This window comes from Diorhabda sublineata, chromosome 3, assembly GCF_026230105.1.
Source record: "Diorhabda sublineata isolate icDioSubl1.1 chromosome 3, icDioSubl1.1, whole genome shotgun sequence".
NCBI lineage: Eukaryota > Metazoa > Arthropoda > Insecta > Coleoptera > Chrysomelidae > Diorhabda > Diorhabda sublineata.
In genome coordinates this window covers 18,919,381-18,942,054 of record NC_079476.1, presented here as the reverse complement: position 1 = coordinate 18,942,054, position 22,674 = coordinate 18,919,381, and the positions used below count along the sequence as shown (strand labels likewise).

The window sequence follows — 22,674 nt, the reverse complement described above, 5'->3', positions numbered from 1 at the left end:
GGTCGCAGTGTATACGAGATCCCAAATACATACATACAACTATTATTGATTTAGTAAAAAAGAAAAATTTATGAAACAATTGAAATAAATTATATAACAAATTCAACAGAAGAACCGGCAACACCGTAATATGAGTATTTAATAATTTAATACTAGACGGTATTTGAAGAAGTTTTATATTTTATTATGTTATATAATAACAATCTTGATAATAGTCCTTCAAAATTATCATTTTAATAAATAAACTATTGAATTTGCTTTAATACATAGATAAAAAGAGTCATAACATACAAATAAAAAAGAAGAATCTTCCTAGCCAAAAAATTAAATAAATATGTCTGTAAGGTATACTTTTATAAATATATTACGTAAACCTTCTATAATATTTAATAAGGTAGGTTAATTTTATTTATTAGATTGTTTGTAAAATTTTAGCCTTATTTTAGTACATACAAGTAAGAAATGGAAGTTACACAGCTTCTCCATTTCTGGAAGATGTAGGAGAAATAACTACAAAATTTGAAAAAATAAACGATCCAAATGAATGGAAATACGTAGAAAGAGCCCTTCCACCATCAATAATTCCCGAACCAATTTCAAAAGACAGGTCCGCTTCTGGATGGAAACCACAAGGTGAAAATTTAAAAGATAAAGCTTATTTTATCCAAAGAACGAAAAATCACATGTTACCTGTTTATTTAAAAATATCTCAGGGTGGTTTGAAGCGACATACAATCATTAAAAAAATCCAGGGTGACATCAACGTTTTAGAAAAAGAATTATTGGAATTTCTTCAGCCAGAATCATTTAAACCAATAAGAAGCCAAGTGAATGAGTTTGTGGGTTATATTAGAATAAATGGTGATTTTGTTAATGCTACAAAATATTTTTTTGAAAAAAGGAACTTTTAGAATGATAAAATTTTGTATAGTTTTTTTTTTCAAATGTTTACAGCATTTTAATGTTATTTTTTTTGCTCCATAGTTATGAAAATAAATAGAACAAATAAATTTTTTATATTGTAAATAATTAATACGAGGGTTGTCTACCTGCCTTATATTACTGGAAATAGGTTATAACCATTTGACAGTTAAATTTTAACTTTGGATTTGGGAGGTGTTAGACCCAACTTCATCTCTATCACTGGAAATAGGTTATAATCATCTAGCAGATAAATGATAACTTGTTATTCAAGAGTTCTTAGACCTTACTTCATTTCTATCACTATAAATAGGTTATAATTATTTTAGAGATGCTTGATTTGACATTCGAGAATTCTTGAACATACCTTCATCTCTGTCATTGGAAATAGGTTATAATCAGATGATTTATAAGTTTTCATTCGAGAGTTTTTGGTAAATGAGGTCGGATGTAAATGATGTTTGTTGTGTAGAAAATTTTTTGCTGAACTAAATCTGGATATAAATTTCGTTTATTCTATTTTCCACCAAGAAAAAGTATTGAAAAACTTCCAGGATTTACTGGTCTAATTATTTAAATGCCATACTTTATAAGTATATAACCCTTTTGATGTCAAGATGGCAGTGTTGACCAAAAAATTTGTAACTTTATATATAGCCCTCGTATTATGAGAGTATAACAAAATTTGAAAAATGGTGAACTAATATAGGAAAAAAAGGAATTTATGTATCATCCGAACTTTTATAAATAAAACAGGTTAAGAAAAAAAGTTTATTCAATAGTTTCAATATTTAAATTTTCAAGTAATAAATTGTATTTTGAAACAAAATATCAAAATTGTAGAATTTTTTTAAATAAAAATAAATCGATTTTTGTGAATTCATACAAAAAAATTAGTTTTCGTTACTAGTAGTTATATAGAAACAAATTGAAATGTTTTTGTAACATTTTTTAATGAAATCTTTGTGACTAAATCAGTAAATTATGTTTTATACTCAATCTATTACTGTTCACCCGTATTTAACCAATAATTTCACTTTTTTCAACAAATTTTCAAATAACATTTGATTGTACATTTGAACTACTATTGCTATGACTCATATTACTGCCATAAAATTAAATTTTTTTCAAATTATAGTAACTCCATTCTACAGAAATGTGAAAATGCTTTCGAAATTATCATGAATGTAAACGAGGGTTTTTCAGAAAACGACTATTTGAAAAGATTAAAAAAATATATCATTAATCATTATGAATTCAGAAAAATCATTGATAATAGTTATCAAACCCCAATTAAGATTGACACATAAAACAATTTGGTATGTTTAATCGATTTTTTTTTGGAAATTTACAATGAAAAATAATTTTTTGTTCCAAGTTTTTATTTTAAAAACATTTCGAGATGTCCTTGTAACATTTTTAATTTAATACATGTGATAGAAACAATAAATTATGCTTTATACTTAGTTCATTAACGTCCATCCATTTTAACCAATAATTTACATTTTTTTATAACTTTTTAAAATATATTTGATGGTACATTTGAACTACTATTGATATTAAATATATTTTCGACAAAAACATAATTTCAATCAAAATGAATTATGAATTCTACAAAAAAGTTTAAAAACAGCATTTAAGGTATTAAGAATATAATATATACGAGGTACCTTCAGAAAACAACCATTAGAAATATCTGAAAGAAATTTATTTTCAATTAGTATGTAAATGATATTTTTACATAAAAACAATTGAATATGATAAACAATCAATTAATTGTTTTTATTGTAATAAAGAGCAAAATGTGTGAATAAATATATAAATCCATAAGAGGTTAAATGAGAATTTACAAAAAATTATTAAATGGTAAATAATTCGAACCAAATATAAAAATAGAAGAAAAAAACAACTGAATTTGTAGAATCATCCAATTGAAAAACTCACACATCTTCGTATTCGAGTTTTTCCAACCAACTTCTATCGATAATGGCCGAAATGACAGTAATCAATATAATCGTTACTCTTCTCAAAGTTAACTTCAAATCCTTTCTCATCAACGACAATCATTGATCCAAATTTAACAGAGAATTCGAAACGTCGTTACGCATATTCGATTCCATACTTTCCGCAAGAACTTCTAATATATCCAGAATTAATTCTTTACTCAGCAAACGCAATCTGGGTAATTTCGCCACCTAAACATAAAAAATTCATCAGACCCAAATACCTTGTGTAAATTTTGACAGTTTACTTTGGTAAAATGGTGAACGATTAAATCCAAAGCGTATTTTTTCATATCGGTGGCTTGCATTTTATCTGCGGCTTCTAAAATTTGTATAACATTTTCGAAAGTGACGTTCATTTCGAGATTTTGTTTACAAAAAGCTTGTAGGCGATTGTTGGTGAAACCGTAAAAGAAAGGGGCCGAGAAGAGGTAGAGAGAATCTTCAGGAGGCATATTTACATCACCATAATAGATATATCGTAGTAGGGAATCGAATGATTCTTTTGATGGTATCATTTCACCTATTTGGATCTGAAAAATTGGAAAAAAATTATAAAATTTATTAGATTTTTATGTATGGAGTTTATTTACGTTAACTTTGCTATCAGCTGGCATAAATGATCTAAACATGGCTTCAAAATACCCACATCGAGCGGCTAGGATAGTTTTATGAGCCGGAATGAGATTTCCGTCTAAGTTCAAATCGATGTCGCAGAATTCTTTACCGGTTACTCGTAAAAACATTGCCATATCTTGTTCTAGGGAACCTCCGGCTGTATCGAATTGATTTTCAGCAAGGGCCTGAGGAAAAATTTGCATTAAACCTGTTTTTATTAAAATTTACTAGATTTATACTACCATAACATGTGTAAAACTAACACCTCTAAGTGTATAAATTGTAGAAATTTGTGGTTTAAAAGTAGGGGTAATAGTCTTTTTAAATAGATATACATTTCACTTGTATAGCTCAAAATAATTCAAAACTTTAGTTGAAAAATAGAAATAGCGTGATTAGTAGCTTCTATAACTGGGTAAATATGACAAAAGTTAATAGTCAGGGAAAAACCCAATAAGTTAAAACGACTAATAAATAACTTATTTACTTTTTTTCTCTAAATTTTTCTTCTACATCTCCTGGAATATTCTGATGATTACTAAGTTACATCCCAATAATTGCACACCACAAGTCGGTGCTAATAAACCATAAGAAACAAAAAGTCTCTAACAATTAGCCACTAATTTTTTTATATTTCAACTGAAGTTCTTCTCTTTTTAACATGCACTCTCCAAGAAAATCAAGTTCAAGAACTGGTTATTATTGCGAACTAGTCCCATCTTTTTGTGAAATTGTAGACAACTGTTGGTTGCTTCTTTGATATCTTCAAGATCAGAGTAGGTTTCTTCTTCCAATTTTAAAATACATAAGAAACAATTGTAACACTTTTCTCTTCTAAAGATTTATCTACAATATTAGTTATCTTCTGACTCCTTAAATATGGGCAGCAATGAGATCTGCATGAAAATGCCTCATGTGGTGGTTTTTCAAGATCCTTACTTGTTGCACTTACAAGTACCACATCATTTCTGTAAGTGAGGTTTTGAGTTTTGTTATTGAGAAACATCCCCTGGGTTCAGGATCATTTCTAGTACTAGATTGAACAGCACTGTCGATAGTGGTTCTTCTTGCTTTAAACCTCTTTTTGTTTTTCCTTCAATACTACTTCATTTCCGTTGTTATTTCTTTTCATTTTTACTAAATGTAATATTTTGAGTACTGCTAGGGCCTGGAACAGTATTTTCTACTTGTTAAATCATGTGCTTTATTGAAATCCACAAAGTCCATATATTTGGCCAAGTATTTTATATGATTCTGGATAAGACTTTGTATACGACATCTAGAAGAGTGATACCCCCATAATTCATGCAGTTTGTTACATCCCCCTTCTTATCTACTGGGTAAATAATTATATAAATAATAACTCATTAATTTGATATCTGCTCTTGGTCCCATACACTTTTAATCAAATTCACTCCCTCAAACCTAAGAGTTCACCACCGTACATTATAACCTCTATTCGAATCCCATTCCTACTGGCACTTTTGTCATTCTTCACATATTACTGTCTCCTCTTCTTCCTCTTTTCTTTCTGTTTTGTCATTTAGCAGTTCATTGAAATAATCCCTCCACTTGTCCAACTTTTCCCCACTGTGAGTGAACCCCATATCAGTCCAATATGATATATTGATCAATTTTTAATAATATTTTCACTCAAATTAGATTTATCCCAAAATTGAAGATTAAGATTGAGATAAAAATTGGAAATAACCTGCAATAAATTTATTATTAGTTAACACAAACCTTATATTGAGGCATCTGTTTTCTTCTTATAATTTCCACCATTAGACTTCGATCCAAGGTTTCAAATTCAGTACTCATTACTATCTGATTATAATTACTCTCTTTAACTATATATCGTAAACAATGTTCTTTGATAAAGTCCAACTGAAGTTGATCGGCTTTATGTAAAGCGACCAGAACATTTTTTAAACAAATAGTAGCATTTAAGTATTGAACACACAAATGTTCCAATCTCGCCATGTTAAATTGTACTGCCAACCTGAAAAATAAAAATAAACATTTTTTTAATGTTAATAAAAAGAAAAATCATACCTATAAACGTCCATCATCCTCAAAACGATTCTATTAGAAAAAGGATCTTCACCATCTCTACCCCTTTTAGTCGGATCGATACAATCCATGTATATATAATTCAAAACCATTTCGAAAGCTTCAGGATCGGCATCAGGAAGTTTTACTTCCACTAAAGGTATATCAGCAAAAGGAACGTTCGAAGTACCTGAAAAAATTAATAATATGAAACATAAATCAAAATATTATTTTGAAAACTCACCAAACACTCTTTCTAAATGCTTGTCGCGATCAATTTTAGCTTGTCGAATCAATTTCCTTAAGTAACCGGATCTAGCAGCCACCAAAGCGACGTGACCGGTTATTTTCTTTTCTTCGGGGCCAACAATAAATTGAGTATCACAAAACATTCTCGTTTCAAGTAATTTACCGTAATCTTCATGTAGGGTACATTTGGGATAATTCGAAAACTGAAATCTAATATTAAAATAATAAATCGACTGGATTTAGTCGTTTTATTATATATACCTATACATCTCTCCGCTTCGAACATTATTATCCCCAGTACCACCAAAAATGAACATGGCATCGCCGACAACAGCAGCTGCATGAAACAACCTACCGGATGGTACAAAAGATTCCGCATCTGGTAATACTATAGACCATTTACGTGAATCTAAATCAAAACAGTGTAAATCATTCGATAGAGTTGAATCTGCAGCTCCACCAAATACATATAAATGTCTATCAAATGACACCATGGTATGTCCATAACGTCGCGCTGGAGGAGCAGGAGCACCTCGAAGAATGTGTTCAGTAGATATTCTCGTCCAACTAATTATTAGAATAAAATATTGATATACAAATGATCAATTTATGAATTTCTTACTTACATTTTATCTTTAAAGTCGAATTGAAATAGAGAGTTTGTTATTTTAGCCCCACTTTGACCACTGAAAACAAACATACAATCCCTAGCTACTGCAACGGGGAAATTACAACACGTAGGCGGACATTCACCCTTTTGATCAACTTCCTCCCAACTCTTCACATCGCCCTAAATTACCTATATTAATTATAATAATAAAAATTTTATTTTACTTACAATTAGAGGTATAGTCCACATATCATTCAATCGAGCATTTCCATCATAACCTGCGAATATCCATAGTTTATTATCAAAAACAGCAGCTCCGTGCGCTGATCTAGGTACTGGCGTTTGCCCTGGAAACCATTTCCACTCCACCCATTGACCGGAATTGAATTTATATTCAAATAAATCATTTTTATTTGTTAGATTAGAGTTTGAGTGAATATCACCGGTATAACCACCAAAAACGAACATGGAAGTGTTATAAACAACTGCAGAATGATGATACCTAAATATGTTAAGATACATGTTTAAAAGTTTGATTTCAAGTTATTATATACCTTGGTGCAGGTGGAGATCCCGTAGCGAACGCACGTCCCCAACTTTTTTCTTTCACATCAAAACGTAATAAATCGTTTAACATACTTTTACCATTGTCTCCTCCGAACACATAAATAGCATCTTTGTAAGCAACAACTGTGTGTTTACTTCGCCTGAATAGAAAATATTATAGAAGGAATAATTTTTTTGTCCGTAAATTCCTACCTGGCTCCAACAAATTCGTCACATTCTGGCATTCGTTTCCATCTATGAACCGTTTCAAAGGGGCCGATTTCGAGTGTAAGCGCATTTGCATCAGCTACCGTTAAACTACCCATTTTCATAAATTTGATAGATAATTTATTGGGTTGAGTTTTTTAAAAATGTGTTCAGCTACATAAATAAATGATTATTTTGATTCCAAACTGTTTCTTCACAATTTCAAAATATATAACAATAATAGATCAATTGTCAATAATTCTTCTTCTTATTCAACGAAAATGAAATTATCTACTAAAAATTACTTACCACATGTAATTCACCATTTTTATAAATTTAATTGACAACGATTTATTGATTAAATTATCAAGATCAAGTAGTACAAAAACGAATTACAATCATTTTATTACTTTCAATAATAATATAACAAGAAAGAAAAAATTTATTAAAAATTGCCTTTCACATGTCGTTTCTTATTCTTTGACATATGACAATTTTACAAAAAGGCAATCAGATAATTGTACACAAAAGTATTTATTCTGTATTAAATAATTTGTAAATATGTCTGTGCCTAACTTAACAAATAGCATTATTCAACAACAAAATATCGTAATCAATCAAGTTCCCATAACGCATACTATTATGACAAATGTAAGTAACGGGGTACCAGTAGTAAATACAATTCCTCATACGAATTCTGAAGACCACAAAGAAGAAATAAAACCAGGAATGTCTATGGTAGATACGATGACAGGTAAATATTTTTTACCATATTAATTCTTTTATGGAGAAAGGTTTTTTTCGTAGGTACCAATTTAGTTGGAGTACAAAATTTAGTTCATAATATACAAGTTCAAAATCCTATGCAACAACAACAAAAAATTGTCCAACAAAATAATCAGTCGTCAAGCGAACCTTTACAAGTATTGACCAAACAACGCTTACAAGATTTAGTTAGAGAAACAGATCAAACACTAAACTTAGAGGAAGAAGTAGAAGAAATTATATTGAGTTACGTAGATGAGTTTGTTGATAGATGTCTCAATGGCGCAGCTCTGATTGCCAAGAATCGTCACAATAGCACCATCGAAGTTAAAGATGTACAGCAATTTTTGAACAGGAATTACAATATGTGGACTCCCGGTTTTGGTACTGATGAATTGAGGCCTTATAAGAGAAGTTTAACTACAGAAGCACATAAACAGAGAATTGCTCTCATAAGGAAAACTTTGAAAAAATATTAGATATAAACAAATGAAAAGATTTAAATTTTATAACCTTTTTAATCATAAATAACCTTAAAAAAAACTATGAAGTTTTATTCAGGGGATTGTTTAGTTTTATTAAATTTTCCAAAAAAACTTTCCAATTACTCGATTTTTTCACATAATTAATATTAAAGATAAAGAGAGCAACAATCTCTCTCTACTGGAGATTAAAATAGAAAATTGTTATTCTACTTTTACCTTATTCCCACTATTTGAAACATCGAATCAGAATTGAAACACTATGTCCTTTCTCTCTCTATCAATAGCTACGGCCATATATGTAATACTTCTATATGGACAGTTTCTATATGTAAAAGTTGTTCCGACCAAGGAAGACAGAATGTCAACGATTTCTCTACCATTCGGGGTTCCAGCTCGGTTCTGCGCATTTTCAAGCATGCGCAGTATAGATAAAGTGTGTCGCACGAGAGAGAAAATTAATATTGTCGGTACAGTAACGTAAGGACGTTTTTTCATATACCAACTGTCGATATAGGAGTATTACATATATGGTTATGGCCCACTTGACCAAGCTCCCATATCTGCTCTCTCTATAATTAATATTAACTTTATGGTTTTTATACAATAGCCAAATATCTTATATACTGAATTTTTCTATCTAGAGCACGTTATACAGAGTTAAGTGAAACAAATATCAGCAAAAGGAAAATTTGAACGTTGCCAGATTTTGAAAGTAGTAAGAGAATTGAGGAAATGTGGAACAATTAGGTTAAATAGTATAATTGAAATATGCATTTTATCTGAGTTGATTCTCTCGTAAAGATTTCAAATACGTTTTTTATGCTTACAGCAAATAAAAATATTTCATATTTTCTTTGATATTCATAATTTATAACAAACTTCGAAAATTTCATTTGAACAAAAACTCAATTGTTTTGGTAATTGTGAATATTCGTAATCATTTTAATCTTAAATAAGTTTTTCGTAATAATATTAGCAAAAATTCAAATATAAACAAAAAATTTGATGGTTTACAACCTTGTATAATTACGGACTTAATTGTCAGTTGTCATTCATAGATCTTCAATCTGTACAAGAGGAGTATATCTAAAAACAGAAAAGTGTTCAGCTGTATACGATAAATAACAGTTCCAAAACCTTTTCTACACCAGAGTGGCGCTTGTGTAGACAAAGGGTATTGTACATGTAAATGTAAAATAGTAATTGTAGACGAATTGAAGTATGTCGACTTAAAAATATATCCTTTTTGAATCAATGAGTTTATTATTAAAAATTGCAATGACTCTATGCAAAATAATATAAATATAACCGAAAATAAATTTACTCTGATGCTAATGTGGCGCCACACATTTCGACGGACACTCCATAGTATTAACAATGTCACCATCATTTATTTTCGCAATATTAACTTGAAACAAAATAGTTTAGACCTTTTTTCTTCTTTTTTTATAAAATCAGAGAATCATAAAGGTTAGGATTACTAATAAAAACGAACTTCGAAAAAAACGAGGATATAATATATATTTTTAAAGAAAATCAAGACATAGAAAAGAATAAACCTTTATTTTTTTCAAATACATGTTAAAAAATAAATGGAATTTCAAGCACAATAAGCAATTGAGAGTTTGGCTTGATCTGAAGCTTTTTTATAAAATTTCTGTTTATCTGTGTATTCATCGACGTCTTCCTCAACGCAAACTACACCGTTGATATTCTGCACGTCGTAATACCCATTCCGGGTATCAATATTAACCTTTTTTTCTTTAAAATACTGAATGACGTTCATCAACAAAGCGCAGTCGTAGATGTTATTTTCCAAACTAATATACTTTAAAGTGGGGACTGAGGAATATATAAGATGAGCATCTAAATAATAAATATTGTTACCTTGGATATCCAATCTTAAAAGTCGTTGCATTGGTAAAAATTCAGTACCATCGATGGTTGTTATGGAATTATTCGCTAGTATTAAAGTAGATAGATCGTTCAACCCTGAGAACGTCCCCATGGGAAATCTTTGTAACTTGTTATTAGCTAAATTTAAAAAACTCAAATCCTTCATATTCCTGAACGTTCCTATTGGTAAATAACACAACTCATTGTTATCTAGTTCTAGATATTCAGTAGATTCTAGACCGTAAAACGAGTCGTAATTCAGTTTTCTAATTTTATTATTAGACAAAATGAGATTAGTTATAATAAGAACGTCTTCGAACACTTTATCGGGGATTTCTTGTATCAAATTATCAGCTACGGAAAAATAAGTAACTTCTAAATCTTTCACGAACCCCGGGGTTAAATTTTCGATTAAATTATTGGTTAAATCGATTTCATAAACTTGTCTCAAGCCGGCGAAAGCACCGGACTCCACGGTGGATATCTCGTTGTTTTGGAAATAAATATTTTGCACGTTGCCTAAATGTTTGAAAGCTGAAGTTTGTATAGAGTGCAATTCGCTATTTGATATGTTTATTGATAAAAGCACGTTATCACTAACGAAAGTTGACGAAGCAAATACTTTTATGTTACATTTTTGACACTGGAGGTTCTTGTTGCCGTAATACATTTTGTTCGGGAATACAGTAGAGACGTTTTGGCATATTAAATTCGTTTCGTCGCTAGTGTCGATTATGCAAATTGGTTCGGCTTGTGAAAACGCTACCCATGTTACGGCAATCAAAATCGGTATTATTGTTATTAGATTCATATTTGGAATCTGAAAAAAATTATAAGAAAAAATCATACTATAAACAAGTAAATGAATTTATTAAAAAAAAATTACAAAAGGGATTCGAAAAAGGGTTCAAATTGATGATTTTGATCAATGCATTTACGGCATCGTTTCTCAACGGAGAGGCAGGTCCGGCAAAGCATGTCAAGCTATTCGTGAAGAGTTTCAAATTCTACTTCAATTGCAGCTCGGAGGTCGGGAAGGGTGCGTGGTCCTCTTGCAAAAACGCGGTCCTTGAGAAGGACTCGGAAGAAGAAATCACAGGGGGTCAAGTCACATGACCGTGCGGGTCATTCTAAGATTCCTCGTTTACTTATCCATCCATGAAATGACGGATGATCACGAGTGTTGGATCGTTTTGTATTTCACCACGTAAATCTACGAGTTTCGCCTCGGGAATCATGACACGCAGAGCCGAAGAACTTTCGTCCCTTGTAGTGTAATAAAATAGGCAAGATCCTAGTCAAAACACATGAAAAAGAGTGTGTGTTAGATCTGGATTAATGCAGTTCATGACGAAAAAGCACCATGAAGGAAATTTTGCGTTTTGGCCAGATATGGCAACTGCTCATTATGCAAAGTACGTTGTGGGAGCTTCTGCAGTTGATATTTCGTTTAGTGAAAAGTCTAAGAATGATCTTAATGTGCCTCAACTGATGCCAATTGGACGTTTTTGGCGAAATTTGAAACGAAACACATATTCTGCGGATCATCTTGACTGTATCCGAGGTACCACGCACAAAATTCCAATCTTCAATCGAAATTATCCTCGTGAAGTACGTGGAGGAGACAGAAAAAGACTCAAGGCAGCTAACCTTAAGGTAAAAAGGTCAGCTACTGGCCCTAAATTAAGTCCAGCCCACCAAGCAGCTTGTCAACGATTTGCCAGAGAACAAGTTGCATAAAAAATCGTGATTTTGGAGGAGGTTCCTGGATGGTATGGGCGGGCATTTCATTGGAGGCAAAAACCGAGTTGGTTTTTATAAAAACTGTTATATTTTAATGCAAGACAATGGCTGCCAACATACTGCAGGTTCCGTAGGGCAGTATTTACAAAATGTCGAAAATGCCGCTATGGATTGGCCAGCGCGTAACCCGGATTTAAATCCTATCGGGCAAGAAATCCTGCACCAGCCACGAAATCGAAACGGCGCTGAATGAAGAACGGGATGGCATCGAAGAAGATCGTGCAATGAAACTTATTCGAACCATGGAAAAGCGGTTGGGAGCTGTTATTAGGACGAGGGAAGGGAACACTGAATATTGATTGATTATTTTCAAATAAATTATTATTTTGGCGAGCTTAAGCTTGTGTTTTTTTTTACTGTTAATTATAACCCTTTTTCATTGTTTAAGTTTCCTTTTCGTTCTATATTTTTTCATTACCAAAAATTATAAAGTTGAAGCTAATGGCTTTGGGATACTAAAATCAGAAAAAGAATGGAAGGTATAGATTTTTTGCTAGGGACTTTTGACCGCGAGCGTTGATTTTTTCGCATAGGAGTTTAGACAAAATGACAGTTGTATTACATACTTACTACATTGCCACGTTGTAATTTTTCTTTAGTTGTTGGCATACTTTTTATTAAACTCTCTTAATATTTAGTTATTAACCATTGAATATAATGAATTAATAATATATTTACGATATAAGTGTCAATAATAACGATTTATTTTGTAAGTGAAAAGGTTTAATTCTATAAATTGACTTTTAATAATGATAAAATTGGCAACCTGGCTAGTTCAAATCTACTGATATTAATATTAACAAAAATGTGTATATCTTAATTGTTAATAAATTATAATACTTATTATTAAATTGTATATTGTTTATAATAAAACTTGCAATTGCAACTGGTTGAAAAACGCAAAGTTAAAAAAGAAGAAGATGCATTCACTAATAAAATAATCATTATCACTTGTGTAAATAGTGATCTAATTTACTTTTATTATGAGATTAATTAAATAGGTCTTGTAAATATTCATAAAATTTATGCTAAATCATCTTTACAAAGAGATTAGGTTACATAATTTTGTAAATATGTGTTAAACTACTCGATTTAAGTTGAATTAATAAATAATGAATAAAGTACGAAATGAGTTAATGAGATGTTTTTAAAAAATTAATTTTTATATTAATTCAATTTTCTTAGGTGATGTAATAAATATTATAACAAACACTTACTCTTGAAGATTTTCTTGTATTTTAAGATAAACACCGTTTTTTCAACTTTACAAAATGATACAAAGAACATTAATTAGTGCAAAATCAAATTCCCGACATTTACGCTTCAATTTGACCCATTTTATGTGGACTTAAACGTGTAGGTAGGTAGTTTGTAATAGCACAGTTAATTCAACATCATCCAGTTAATTTTTTTTATATTGGGCATAATGAAAAATATAAAATGTAATTCATCTCACCTCAGTATGAATTTGAATCGGCGAATCGAATAAAAATTTTTTACAATATTGTTTACTAAAGCGAAACTATTAAAACGTTATTGTAGACGATGATCAATTTATAGTTATTCAATATCATTAATTAATTTTGACAATCGCAGCTTGATCATTCTTTGAAGCGAAAGAATGATACATACATTGGAATTTCCTATAGACTGGTAAAATCCTTCTTCATCAACGATTTTAATATACAGTATGGTGCAAATTGAGGAAATAAATTCGTTATTTAGTAAACCGGAGACTTTAAGGAGAAATTCTGAAACACTGAAACGAGGCAACTAAGAAAATAAATCTTTCGTCCATATCTCAGTAACGGATTCTCTTTTGCGGTCACTGTGATTAGACAACAGTGGAATTTTTGTCTTACAAAAGCCTTGATTGACCAGTTTTGTTACAGGCCAGAAAGACCTTGATCCATTTGGGCAATTGAGAAGTTTTTTTTACTATCTCTTTATATCGTTTCTTGCAAGCATCTATGGTATTTTTTTATATCATAAACAAGCAAGTGAGTGGTGATTCGAGTGGTGTTTGCAGTGTGGAGGTACCAGTGGATATTGATCTTGAAATTCTATAGGTTGTAGTGTTCGGAAAAGACATATCTTGTTAGCTATTTCCACAGGCTTGCACTTGTTTAAAGAAAGAAATCCCGATAAATTAACGTTCTGGACGTCTGCTGGCGAACTCTGTGTTCATGAGCCACGTCTCTAGGTGGGATCATGTTGGATAGCTCGGAAGAGCATCTAACAAAGTTTCTGGTCAAGGCTAGTTCGCCTATAAGTCGATTTTCTCTCTTCTGTATTGAGTCGAGCATTCTAATGGTATGTCGAACTCCAAATGTACGAGCAATAGTTCAAAGATGGTTAAATTTTGGCCATGTAGAGGATAAGAATCTGTTACGGAGTGTATAGCTATTTTGTCTTAAAGAGGGCTCCAAGTTTTTGTGAAGCTGCCTTAGCTAATTAGGCAACGAGACTATGCCAACCACAACACCCAATATGCGAATTTGCAAATACAAAATATGGATGTAATACAAATATTTGGCCGATCTATGATGCCAAACTTATAGTAAATATACTTTAGGTAGATCCTGAATTTGTATTTCCGATTCACACATTGTTGTAATTATTTTGTGATCTGATATTATAAGAAACAGGTCTAAGAGGCTAACAAAGTTACCATCCAGATCGGGGACTGTGGTTGGTTCATTCTGTTTGAAAAACTCAACCAGCTGACGTGATGAACATTAAAGTCACCAGCGATAATCTGCCTTTGGATGGTTGATTGCAAGTAATTAATTTTTTCCGCAAAGTTTGATAATAATTGCCTGTAGCTGGTATCGCTAAGAGGTCGTTGTTTTGAACTACATAACTCGAATTCTGAAGACTCAAGATTCTCTTTTCGCTGCTAAGGTATGGCGTCCATAACAAAGACGGCTAGTCCAAAGTTATACCTGAATGGGGTGTGTAAGTCGAATCCAGGTGAACCTTGAATGTTGTTGAGTTCACTTTCATTTCTGCTAGAGCCAGAATATGAGATTTCTTTGACTGCAGATCTTGGTGTACAACGTTTATATTCGTGTTAAAACCTCGTGTGTTGTATAAATCTACTTTAATGATATTTTTGCCTGATAGACACTCCAGAGCAGCCTCCACCCGGAGACCCGAACGGGAGGCTATTTAAACTCAACTCAATATTTTGATCTAGAAGGTGCCACCATGCTTTTTTTCACAATGAAGAACGAACGTATCGGCACAGTGACGATACTTGAAACAGAGACAATTCACGTTGTCTAGATCCGATGCGGTGGTTTCTTACCAAGTGATACGAGTGGACTACACATTGAAATGTAATAACTTCTGTGTCTTCTGTACGATATAGTCAAATTGAATATTTAAAATATACAAGAATTATTTTATCTTCGTTAATAAAATGAATAAAACTTATTTTCTTTTTTGCTCTGACTAAACTCGAAATTTCCTTCAAGGTATAGTTATTTGTTGTAAATATTTTTCCTGGTAATCTTAGCTGAGTTTACTCATCAAATAAATGTGAATCACTAATTAAAAAACTCATTTTATTGAATTTTACTGTCACCTCACTGATATTTTTTATAAGCCTGAGGCATGAATCAAATAGTACAGTCAGTTTTTTTATAAGAAAGTCCTTACAAGAAGCTATGAACAATTTATGTGTAAAACAATGTTATTTACAGTTAATTTAATAGGTTTTGTCTGTCTTAACAAGTTCACGCTTCAAGAAAGAGTTTTCTTTGTTAGATCGTATCTGTATGATATGCAATTGAATGCAATCAGGATAATCCGCAGTTCCAGCGTTCCATTTTGTGGTCGAATGAAGTAACCTTTAAGCTGAACGGTATCGTTAACTGGCATTGCTGCCTGTACTGGAACGACCAGAATCCTTACGACTTCATTGAAGAAGAATCAATCCTGTCTGGAGCGTGTGTGTGGGAATGTATCCATGCGAGAGGTCTCGTGAGTCCGTGACGGGCCAAAGTTATCTGGAAATGCTGGAAGATCTACGTGAGAAAATGGACATCGATCCAACACTCACGAGGGAGTATTTTAATGTCCATTTTGAGGCATGTATAGGCAGACGAGGATTCTTTGAGTGACCCGCACGGTCATATGACCTGACACTCTGTTAGTTCTTTCTTGTCAAGAATCGCGTTTTTGCAAGAGTCTACGCACTTTTCCTGACCTCCGAAATGCAATTGAAAAAGAATTTGAAACACTTCGCAAACAGCCCGACACTACTCACCCTTTTATGTTCCACATATTTATGATTATTTAAACACTGGTAACATAGTGTAAGTGGTAGAAAGGTATATAATAATCAAATTTGTAATCAATTATACTTACATGTATTTATAAATTATTAAAAATAATTATTTTATTATACACCGTGTGGTTTTACACACATTCGTAACAAACTCGAATAAAACTTTTTCCCAGGACAATTTCCTTTAATGGCGACGATGTGTTTTCCTTTTTGAAGCAGAGTACCATTATGCATTTCAAATAAGGTATCACTTCTAACAATGAAACCGCAATGGGACATATTTGATGTTATGCAAATAATTAGTAACACCATCAACGTTTTACTCAACATTTTTACGAAATTTAAACAATACTTCGTGTATTATTCCATATTCAATAAATATATCAACAGAAGTCAAAGTTTATCATTTTGGTCTTTTAATTATTATCAGGGATGGATTAAGCCGATAATACATATAATTAGCAAAAATATTGATTAAATTTAACGACTATAGTATTTTATTTATAAAAATGTGTCTAAATATATAAATATTTATAAAAGTACTCATGAATATCATATATATTGAAGAGTTGAACAAATCTTAAAAAAGAAGAATCCTCTACTGATTTTATATATCTATAACTATTTATAATTTGAAGTAAAAGAAGATCCCATGGAATTAAGCCATTTAAATTCAATGGTTACCACATTTTCAGTTCGAGCAATTCAGAATGATTTACACTTCTATGGCTGGAGTAATAAAATAAAAGTTATCTATGGATCGACCTTGTCCATCGATCTAAGCAGCAAGTAGTTCAACTGATTTTAGTGGTGATATAACCTCACATAATTCCATCATATTTTCTCGATTTTATCCAAATAGAATTACATATTAAATAATTAATAAAAATGAGCGTACCTTTACCTCCCGGAACTGGAATCGAGAATATTGATGGTGACCAAATTAAAACAGTAAGAACAATATGAATTTGAAGTGCTTAAAATTCATGTGTATTACATTTTCAGTTTAAAGAATTTCTCATATCTTACAATAAACTAACCGAGCTGTGTTTTACTGATTGTATTGTAGACTTTTCATCAAGAACCATAAAAGGCAAAGAAGTAAGTATAAATACAAATATCAATATTATATATCTATTAACTTCAATAATTTCTCTTAAAAATTGGTTGATAATGAATTAAAATGTCATTATTTGTTTATAAAAAGGTACTTAGTACTCTTATATTGAAACTATTTTGTGTAATTTATGTCGTTTAATATTTTGTAGAGCTTTGGTTTATAGTAAAAAATTCTGTGATTTTTTAAATAAAATTTGATTTTGTTAGAGAAAACTAATTTCATAGTACTATGTGAAGGTTTTTATTCAGTTTGATCAACGTTAACAAATGTTAATTTCTTAAAATATTTTTTTCTGGTTTTTGTAACATTTAGTTATTATTCGGTTGATTCCTTCAATCGTTTTATTATTTATTTTTCTTATTTTATTTTTTGAAATTATAACTTTTGAGAAAAACTTCATTTATAACTCGAAAATTGACGAATTCTATAGGTTTTTGATTGTGAAACATGATTTATGTCATATAAATCACATTGCAAAATTTAAAAATAATAGTTTTTAGGGAAACTTCTTTAATGTCATGCTGATATTTCTTTTTGAATCTTATATTTTGACTATAAATTGTTTACAAATTTAGTCTTATATATATATATATATATATATATATATATATATATATATATATATATATATATATATATATAAGTGTATTTTTTGAAAATATGTCAATTTGATGTATTTTTAGGAAAAATGCGCGCTAAACTGTATGGAGAAATTTCTGAAAGTAAACCAAAGAATATCACAGCGTTTTCAAGAATTCCAAGTTTTAGCTAACGAAAGCGCCATAGCGGCCGCTCAAAAAATGGAAAAAAGTGCAGGATAAATAAATGTCAATATTGTAAAGACTTTTATTTATGTAGTTATTAAATAACAAGTTTTTTGTTTTTTTTTAAATAAATCATAAAAAATATTGCAATTAACATTTAAAGAGATTCATATTTAACTACAGCATTTGTCCCGTTTAAGTACCTCAGAATTTTCACCCAAACTGATTATATCTTCGTCAGTCATTAACGAACATTGTAAATTCCTGTGGTTCGTTATAGCTGCATTAGTCAGTTTAATCATAGCTTCGTCTAAAAATATTAAAAAGTTATGATGAATAGTATCAAATAAAATCAGTAGCGCATCGACATTCTACTTCTACTCATAGTACTGATAAAATATCAATGCCTGGTTTGAGAATATTGAAAATTTTATTAATTTCAAAAAAGCTTATAATGATATTATCTATAGACTATGGAAAACTTTTTAAAATCATTTCATCACAATCATATACTGTATTCAATAAATATTATATCGAAATTCCATTATTTACTCAAGAAGTATCAGACAATATTTATAGAAATGAAGAATATGACTATCAGATGGCCATAGATAATTATTATTAGTACAGAAATCTCAGTATCCTTGTGATCAAATTCACATTCTTCGTAAGGACAATTGTTGTTGCAGTGATTTATATATAATTTGTAATTATAATTTTTTTAATGCATCTAAATATGAATTTCATTTGTTATTCAAGAAAATTTTGTTTAAGATTACTTTTTATCAAATTATTGACGTTACTTTTTATAGCTAATTCTATACATATATTTCACTATAAAACTTGACTCAATTTATATAAAATATGATTAAGACCAAATTGTCAGATTTTAAAATAATATTGTGATTAGAGAAACTGCAATGTTCACAAACTCTGCTATTTATAACATAATTAGATCATCTCTTTAATTCCCTAACGGAGCCTAATAAGGGCGGAAGTTCCTTTGTTGCCATGTTTTATTATTTTCTATACCTAACGCATTATATATATATATATATATATATATATATATATATATATATATATATATATATATATATATATATATATATATATATCGTCACATGTTCCTTCTGAAGTTTTTTCTTCCACATTTCGTTAGTTGCTTGTAGTAACCTCCAAAACAGGAGGACTATGATTTTATACTTACCTATATTAATATCGTATTTGGCAGATGTGGTATACCAAGCTAAAATATCGTTTTTTCGACAGAACTCATCGATTTCTGGCGGTAATGTATTCATGGTTATGTCACCTTTATTTGCTAAAATTACTATAGGTATTGATTTTCCCCCGGGCATATGAAGCTTTTTTCTCAAATCCAAAAGCCACTGAAAATTTTAGTAAAAAAAGATAATCGTAGTAAATAAACTTTTTGGTAAAATTTGAATTTTGTGTCACGATTTATTTTCTAGAGTATTCAGTAGTTTAGTACAAAATTTTGTACCCGTTTGAAACAAATATTTTTAGAACTTGCCCTGTATGTAAAATAACACTTATGTCATTATTTTAAAAGATCAAAATAGTTAGATTGTTTAGAGTAACTTAGTAATTTCAATCATCAGAAGAAAAAAATTTCGTAACCAAAAATAGTTTCTACCTTTAGGAAGTTAATTCATAAAAAAATATATCTTGATGAAAATTCTTGTATATAGTTATAAATAATATGGTTATTTAATATTTTCTCTAATAAAGCAACAATTCAACTTTGAAATTTACAGCTCAAAACACTGTAATTTATTTTAATAAACATGATAGTTTTTGTAGGTTATGATATGGAACTGATCATAATTAAATATAAAACACTTCATTTAAGAAGCAAATATAAATATATTTTAAAGTAAAAAAACGACTCATTCTATATTTTAGATATAATTGTTCCACAAAATTAATTAAATAGTAATTACTATATAAATTACTAAACAGTGCAATAAATAAAAAAAATTAAATCGATATTGTGAATTGAATTGAATAAATCTCATCGATTGTTGATTAGAAAGAATTTTTTTTATTATTTTAAATGCGCATTTTAATTAAATTTTCTTACCTTGTTTACAGATTTGAATGTTTCAGGGCGTGTTAAATCAAAAACTATCGCAGCTGCTACCCTAAAAATTTATTTAATAATTGTATTTTTAGCGGAATTGTGAAGCAAAATTTATTAACGAGTTTTATTCATTCACTTTTTCGCTACACATGTTTTTCTAAAAACTTTTTTTGTAAATAACTAGAGAAAAATTTCCACATTTACAAACAGCGACACAAAATACAAATTCGCGTTCATTTTTTTGCCAGTGACTTGCAATTGCAGGGGTGTCGCCTGAGTCGATTTTTTTTCTCTTATTATGTTATAAACGTAGAGAACTTCTAGAAAATGTAGCAAATAATTTTTGGAGATATTGAACTTACGCGTGTCTATAAAAAACACTCAATAGACTTCCGAATCGTTCATGGCCTGCAATATCCCAAACGTGTAAATTAATTCGGGTGTTTTCATCCCATTCTAACGTTTTTACAGCAAAATCTGCTCCAATGGTGATTTTATATTGTGTTGAAAATTCACCTGAAATGTTCCATCCATATGTCAATTTCTTAAAAAAGTAAAGTATTGAAATCTATAATAAAAATATAATAGGACGGTTGAATTCAGTTTTTAGGTGTTGTTTGTACCAGATTCGGTAAAAAATTGAGTTGTTGACATTGCTCATCATATTATTAAAATTTTCACGAAATTTTTTTTATATAATCGTGAGATTTCGTTCTGTTATATAATAAAAAAATATAACTTCTATTATATATTAAGAATAATGGAAAAAGGCACAGATACCTACAATCATTTTGTTTTTTTATTGGAAAAGTTAATGTTTTTCTAAGAAAACTGATGAAGGTCAAGCGCGAGTTCATTCCTTTATTCACCCAGTTATCGATTTGGAAGTAAACTATTCGAAGAATGCGATGTAATATTGATCAGCGGAATTCATAACGAGTTTAGTAGTTTTAGGTGAGATTAATTTTCTTACCTTCCGTATATCTCCCAATAATTGATGTTTTGCCTGAAAAATATTGGATAACTTTTTGAAAATACATATAGTGCATTCATAAATTAGTTATTATTTCATTAAATGAGATTATTAGAAAATATAATATTACGATAATTTTTCTACTTCTACTTCCACTTCTAGGACTTTTATTTTGGGTTATATATATATATATATATTAAAAATCACTTTTAGAATCTGTATTTAAAGAATTAGAAAAGACAAAAATACACGGTGTTTGAATAAAATCATTTTGAAACAATGGAACTTTGTAAAAAAGTTCTATGTCTAGTGATTCGGGCGACATAAATGAGGTTATAGTATAATGTCATTTTTCAATATTCAAAAATTGGAATTCAACTTCTAGGATCTGTATTTCAAAAATTAGAAATAATGAAAATTTCACAATTCATAGATCATACCATCATGAAAAGATTCAGCTTTGTAAAATGTTTCTATATGTGGGAAAAAGTTAGGGGACCACGACTAATTTTTATAAATCCAAAAAATAAAGTTAAATTAAATATTCATTATTTTCTACAACAATTTTAATAAAGATATAAAAAACTCACAGTTCATAACAGCTTATTTCTCCAATCTATAATCTACAGGGTTCAGTAGATAGCAAAAAAGAAAAATTTATTCCCACATTTATTTTTTAATCTTATTTTTCACTGTATAGACATTTGAAGTTGCATATGATAAAGTTTTAGATTGAGATTTTAAAAAAACGGTGCCGTTGTTATGGGTCATCCTGTATATTAAATAATAGTAAACAACGATTTATTCCTAGAATTTTTGAAAATACTTCATCCCATATTGAATTTAGTCATTGATTTCGAAATAGATTATAAAAATAACGAAAAAAGTGTAATTTTAAAATAAAACAATCAAAATACAATTCTACTTACCGACACCGAAGTCACCTATAACAATAATTTTAAAATTCAATTCTTGTTTGTGTAAATTATTTTCTCGAATCGTCTCGTTGATTTTTATTATATCCTCTCGCGTCAAACCATTTTTTCCGTTCATATTAACCACCTGATACCGAAGTTAAAAAAACAGCAACACTTCAGAAAAAATTTTGCTGTGATTATTGAAAAAAAATTTCGCAATCCTCGTCACGCATCCCACATTATCATCATCACGAGTGACGAAATTTTTTTGTTGATACAATAGACAGAGAACAAACTCGCGCTAATGATGATAACAATCAAAGTTTGTTAGATTAGATTAATAA

The 22,674-nt window shown here is 30.0% G+C and overlaps 6 protein-coding genes across 9 annotated transcripts; 3 read left to right on the top strand and 3 right to left on the bottom strand.

Moving 5' to 3' along the window:
* Nucleotides 1-128: 128 nt before the first annotated feature.
* Nucleotides 129-2,528, top strand: LOC130442037 (probable 39S ribosomal protein L49, mitochondrial). Its single transcript, XM_056776000.1, has 2 exons — nucleotides 129-394; nucleotides 447-2,528. The coding sequence occupies exons 1-2, from the start codon at nucleotides 335-337 to the stop codon at nucleotides 909-911; spliced, it is 525 nt and encodes a 174-aa protein (XP_056631978.1). The 5' UTR covers nucleotides 129-334; the 3' UTR covers nucleotides 912-2,528.
* LOC130442034 (leucine-zipper-like transcriptional regulator 1) lies at nucleotides 1,679-7,545 on the bottom strand. 2 transcript variants are annotated; one of them, XR_008909665.1, is made up of 12 exons: nucleotides 7,213-7,539; nucleotides 7,008-7,160; nucleotides 6,682-6,955; nucleotides 6,470-6,633; nucleotides 6,105-6,410; nucleotides 5,839-6,053; nucleotides 5,598-5,784; nucleotides 5,286-5,544; nucleotides 3,518-3,727; nucleotides 3,173-3,457; nucleotides 2,866-3,116; nucleotides 1,679-2,617 (listed from the first exon to the last, which is right to left on the bottom strand). XR_008909665.1 is itself a non-coding variant. In XM_056775998.1 (11 exons), the coding sequence occupies exons 1-11, from the start codon at nucleotides 7,329-7,331 to the stop codon at nucleotides 2,985-2,987; spliced, it is 2,304 nt and encodes a 767-aa protein (XP_056631976.1). In that variant the 5' UTR covers nucleotides 7,332-7,545; the 3' UTR covers nucleotides 2,615-2,984. The 2 variants fall into 2 exon arrangements, 1 of the variants encoding a protein (XP_056631976.1); XM_056775998.1 differs by having other exon boundaries at nucleotides 2,615-3,116; nucleotides 7,213-7,545.
* Nucleotides 7,546-7,767: 222 nt separating this feature from the next.
* On the top strand, nucleotides 7,768-8,450 carry LOC130442036 (transcription initiation factor TFIID subunit 12). The gene is made up of 2 exons (XM_056775999.1): nucleotides 7,768-7,960; nucleotides 8,014-8,450. The coding sequence occupies exons 1-2, from the start codon at nucleotides 7,768-7,770 to the stop codon at nucleotides 8,448-8,450; spliced, it is 630 nt and encodes a 209-aa protein (XP_056631977.1).
* A 1,550-nt stretch (nucleotides 8,451-10,000) lies between these two features.
* LOC130442033 (insulin-like growth factor-binding protein complex acid labile subunit) lies at nucleotides 10,001-16,844 on the bottom strand. 3 transcript variants are annotated; one of them, XM_056775997.1, is made up of 2 exons: nucleotides 16,530-16,844; nucleotides 10,001-11,172 (listed from the first exon to the last, which is right to left on the bottom strand). In XM_056775997.1, exon 2 carries the CDS (start codon nucleotides 11,161-11,163, stop codon nucleotides 10,057-10,059), a length of 1,107 nt encoding a protein of 368 aa, XP_056631975.1. In that variant the 5' UTR covers nucleotides 11,164-11,172; nucleotides 16,530-16,844; the 3' UTR covers nucleotides 10,001-10,056. The 3 variants fall into 3 exon arrangements, with proteins under 3 accessions (XP_056631975.1, XP_056631973.1, XP_056631974.1); XM_056775995.1 differs by lacking the exon at nucleotides 16,530-16,844 and adding an exon at nucleotides 13,612-13,712; XM_056775996.1 differs by lacking the exon at nucleotides 16,530-16,844 and adding an exon at nucleotides 13,373-13,690.
* A 370-nt stretch (nucleotides 16,845-17,214) lies between these two features.
* LOC130442032 (mitochondrial import inner membrane translocase subunit Tim9) lies at nucleotides 17,215-18,407 on the top strand. Its single transcript, XM_056775994.1, has 3 exons — nucleotides 17,215-17,400; nucleotides 17,455-17,550; nucleotides 18,253-18,407. The coding sequence occupies exons 1-3, from the start codon at nucleotides 17,338-17,340 to the stop codon at nucleotides 18,388-18,390; spliced, it is 297 nt and encodes a 98-aa protein (XP_056631972.1). The 5' UTR covers nucleotides 17,215-17,337; the 3' UTR covers nucleotides 18,391-18,407.
* LOC130442031 (ras-related protein Rab-38-like) lies at nucleotides 18,402-22,630 on the bottom strand. Its single transcript, XM_056775993.1, has 6 exons — nucleotides 22,343-22,630; nucleotides 21,414-21,446; nucleotides 20,803-20,956; nucleotides 20,441-20,501; nucleotides 19,544-19,724; nucleotides 18,402-18,643 (listed from the first exon to the last, which is right to left on the bottom strand). The coding sequence occupies exons 1-6, from the start codon at nucleotides 22,464-22,466 to the stop codon at nucleotides 18,507-18,509; spliced, it is 690 nt and encodes a 229-aa protein (XP_056631971.1). The 5' UTR covers nucleotides 22,467-22,630; the 3' UTR covers nucleotides 18,402-18,506.
* Nucleotides 22,631-22,674: the final 44 nt, after the last annotated feature.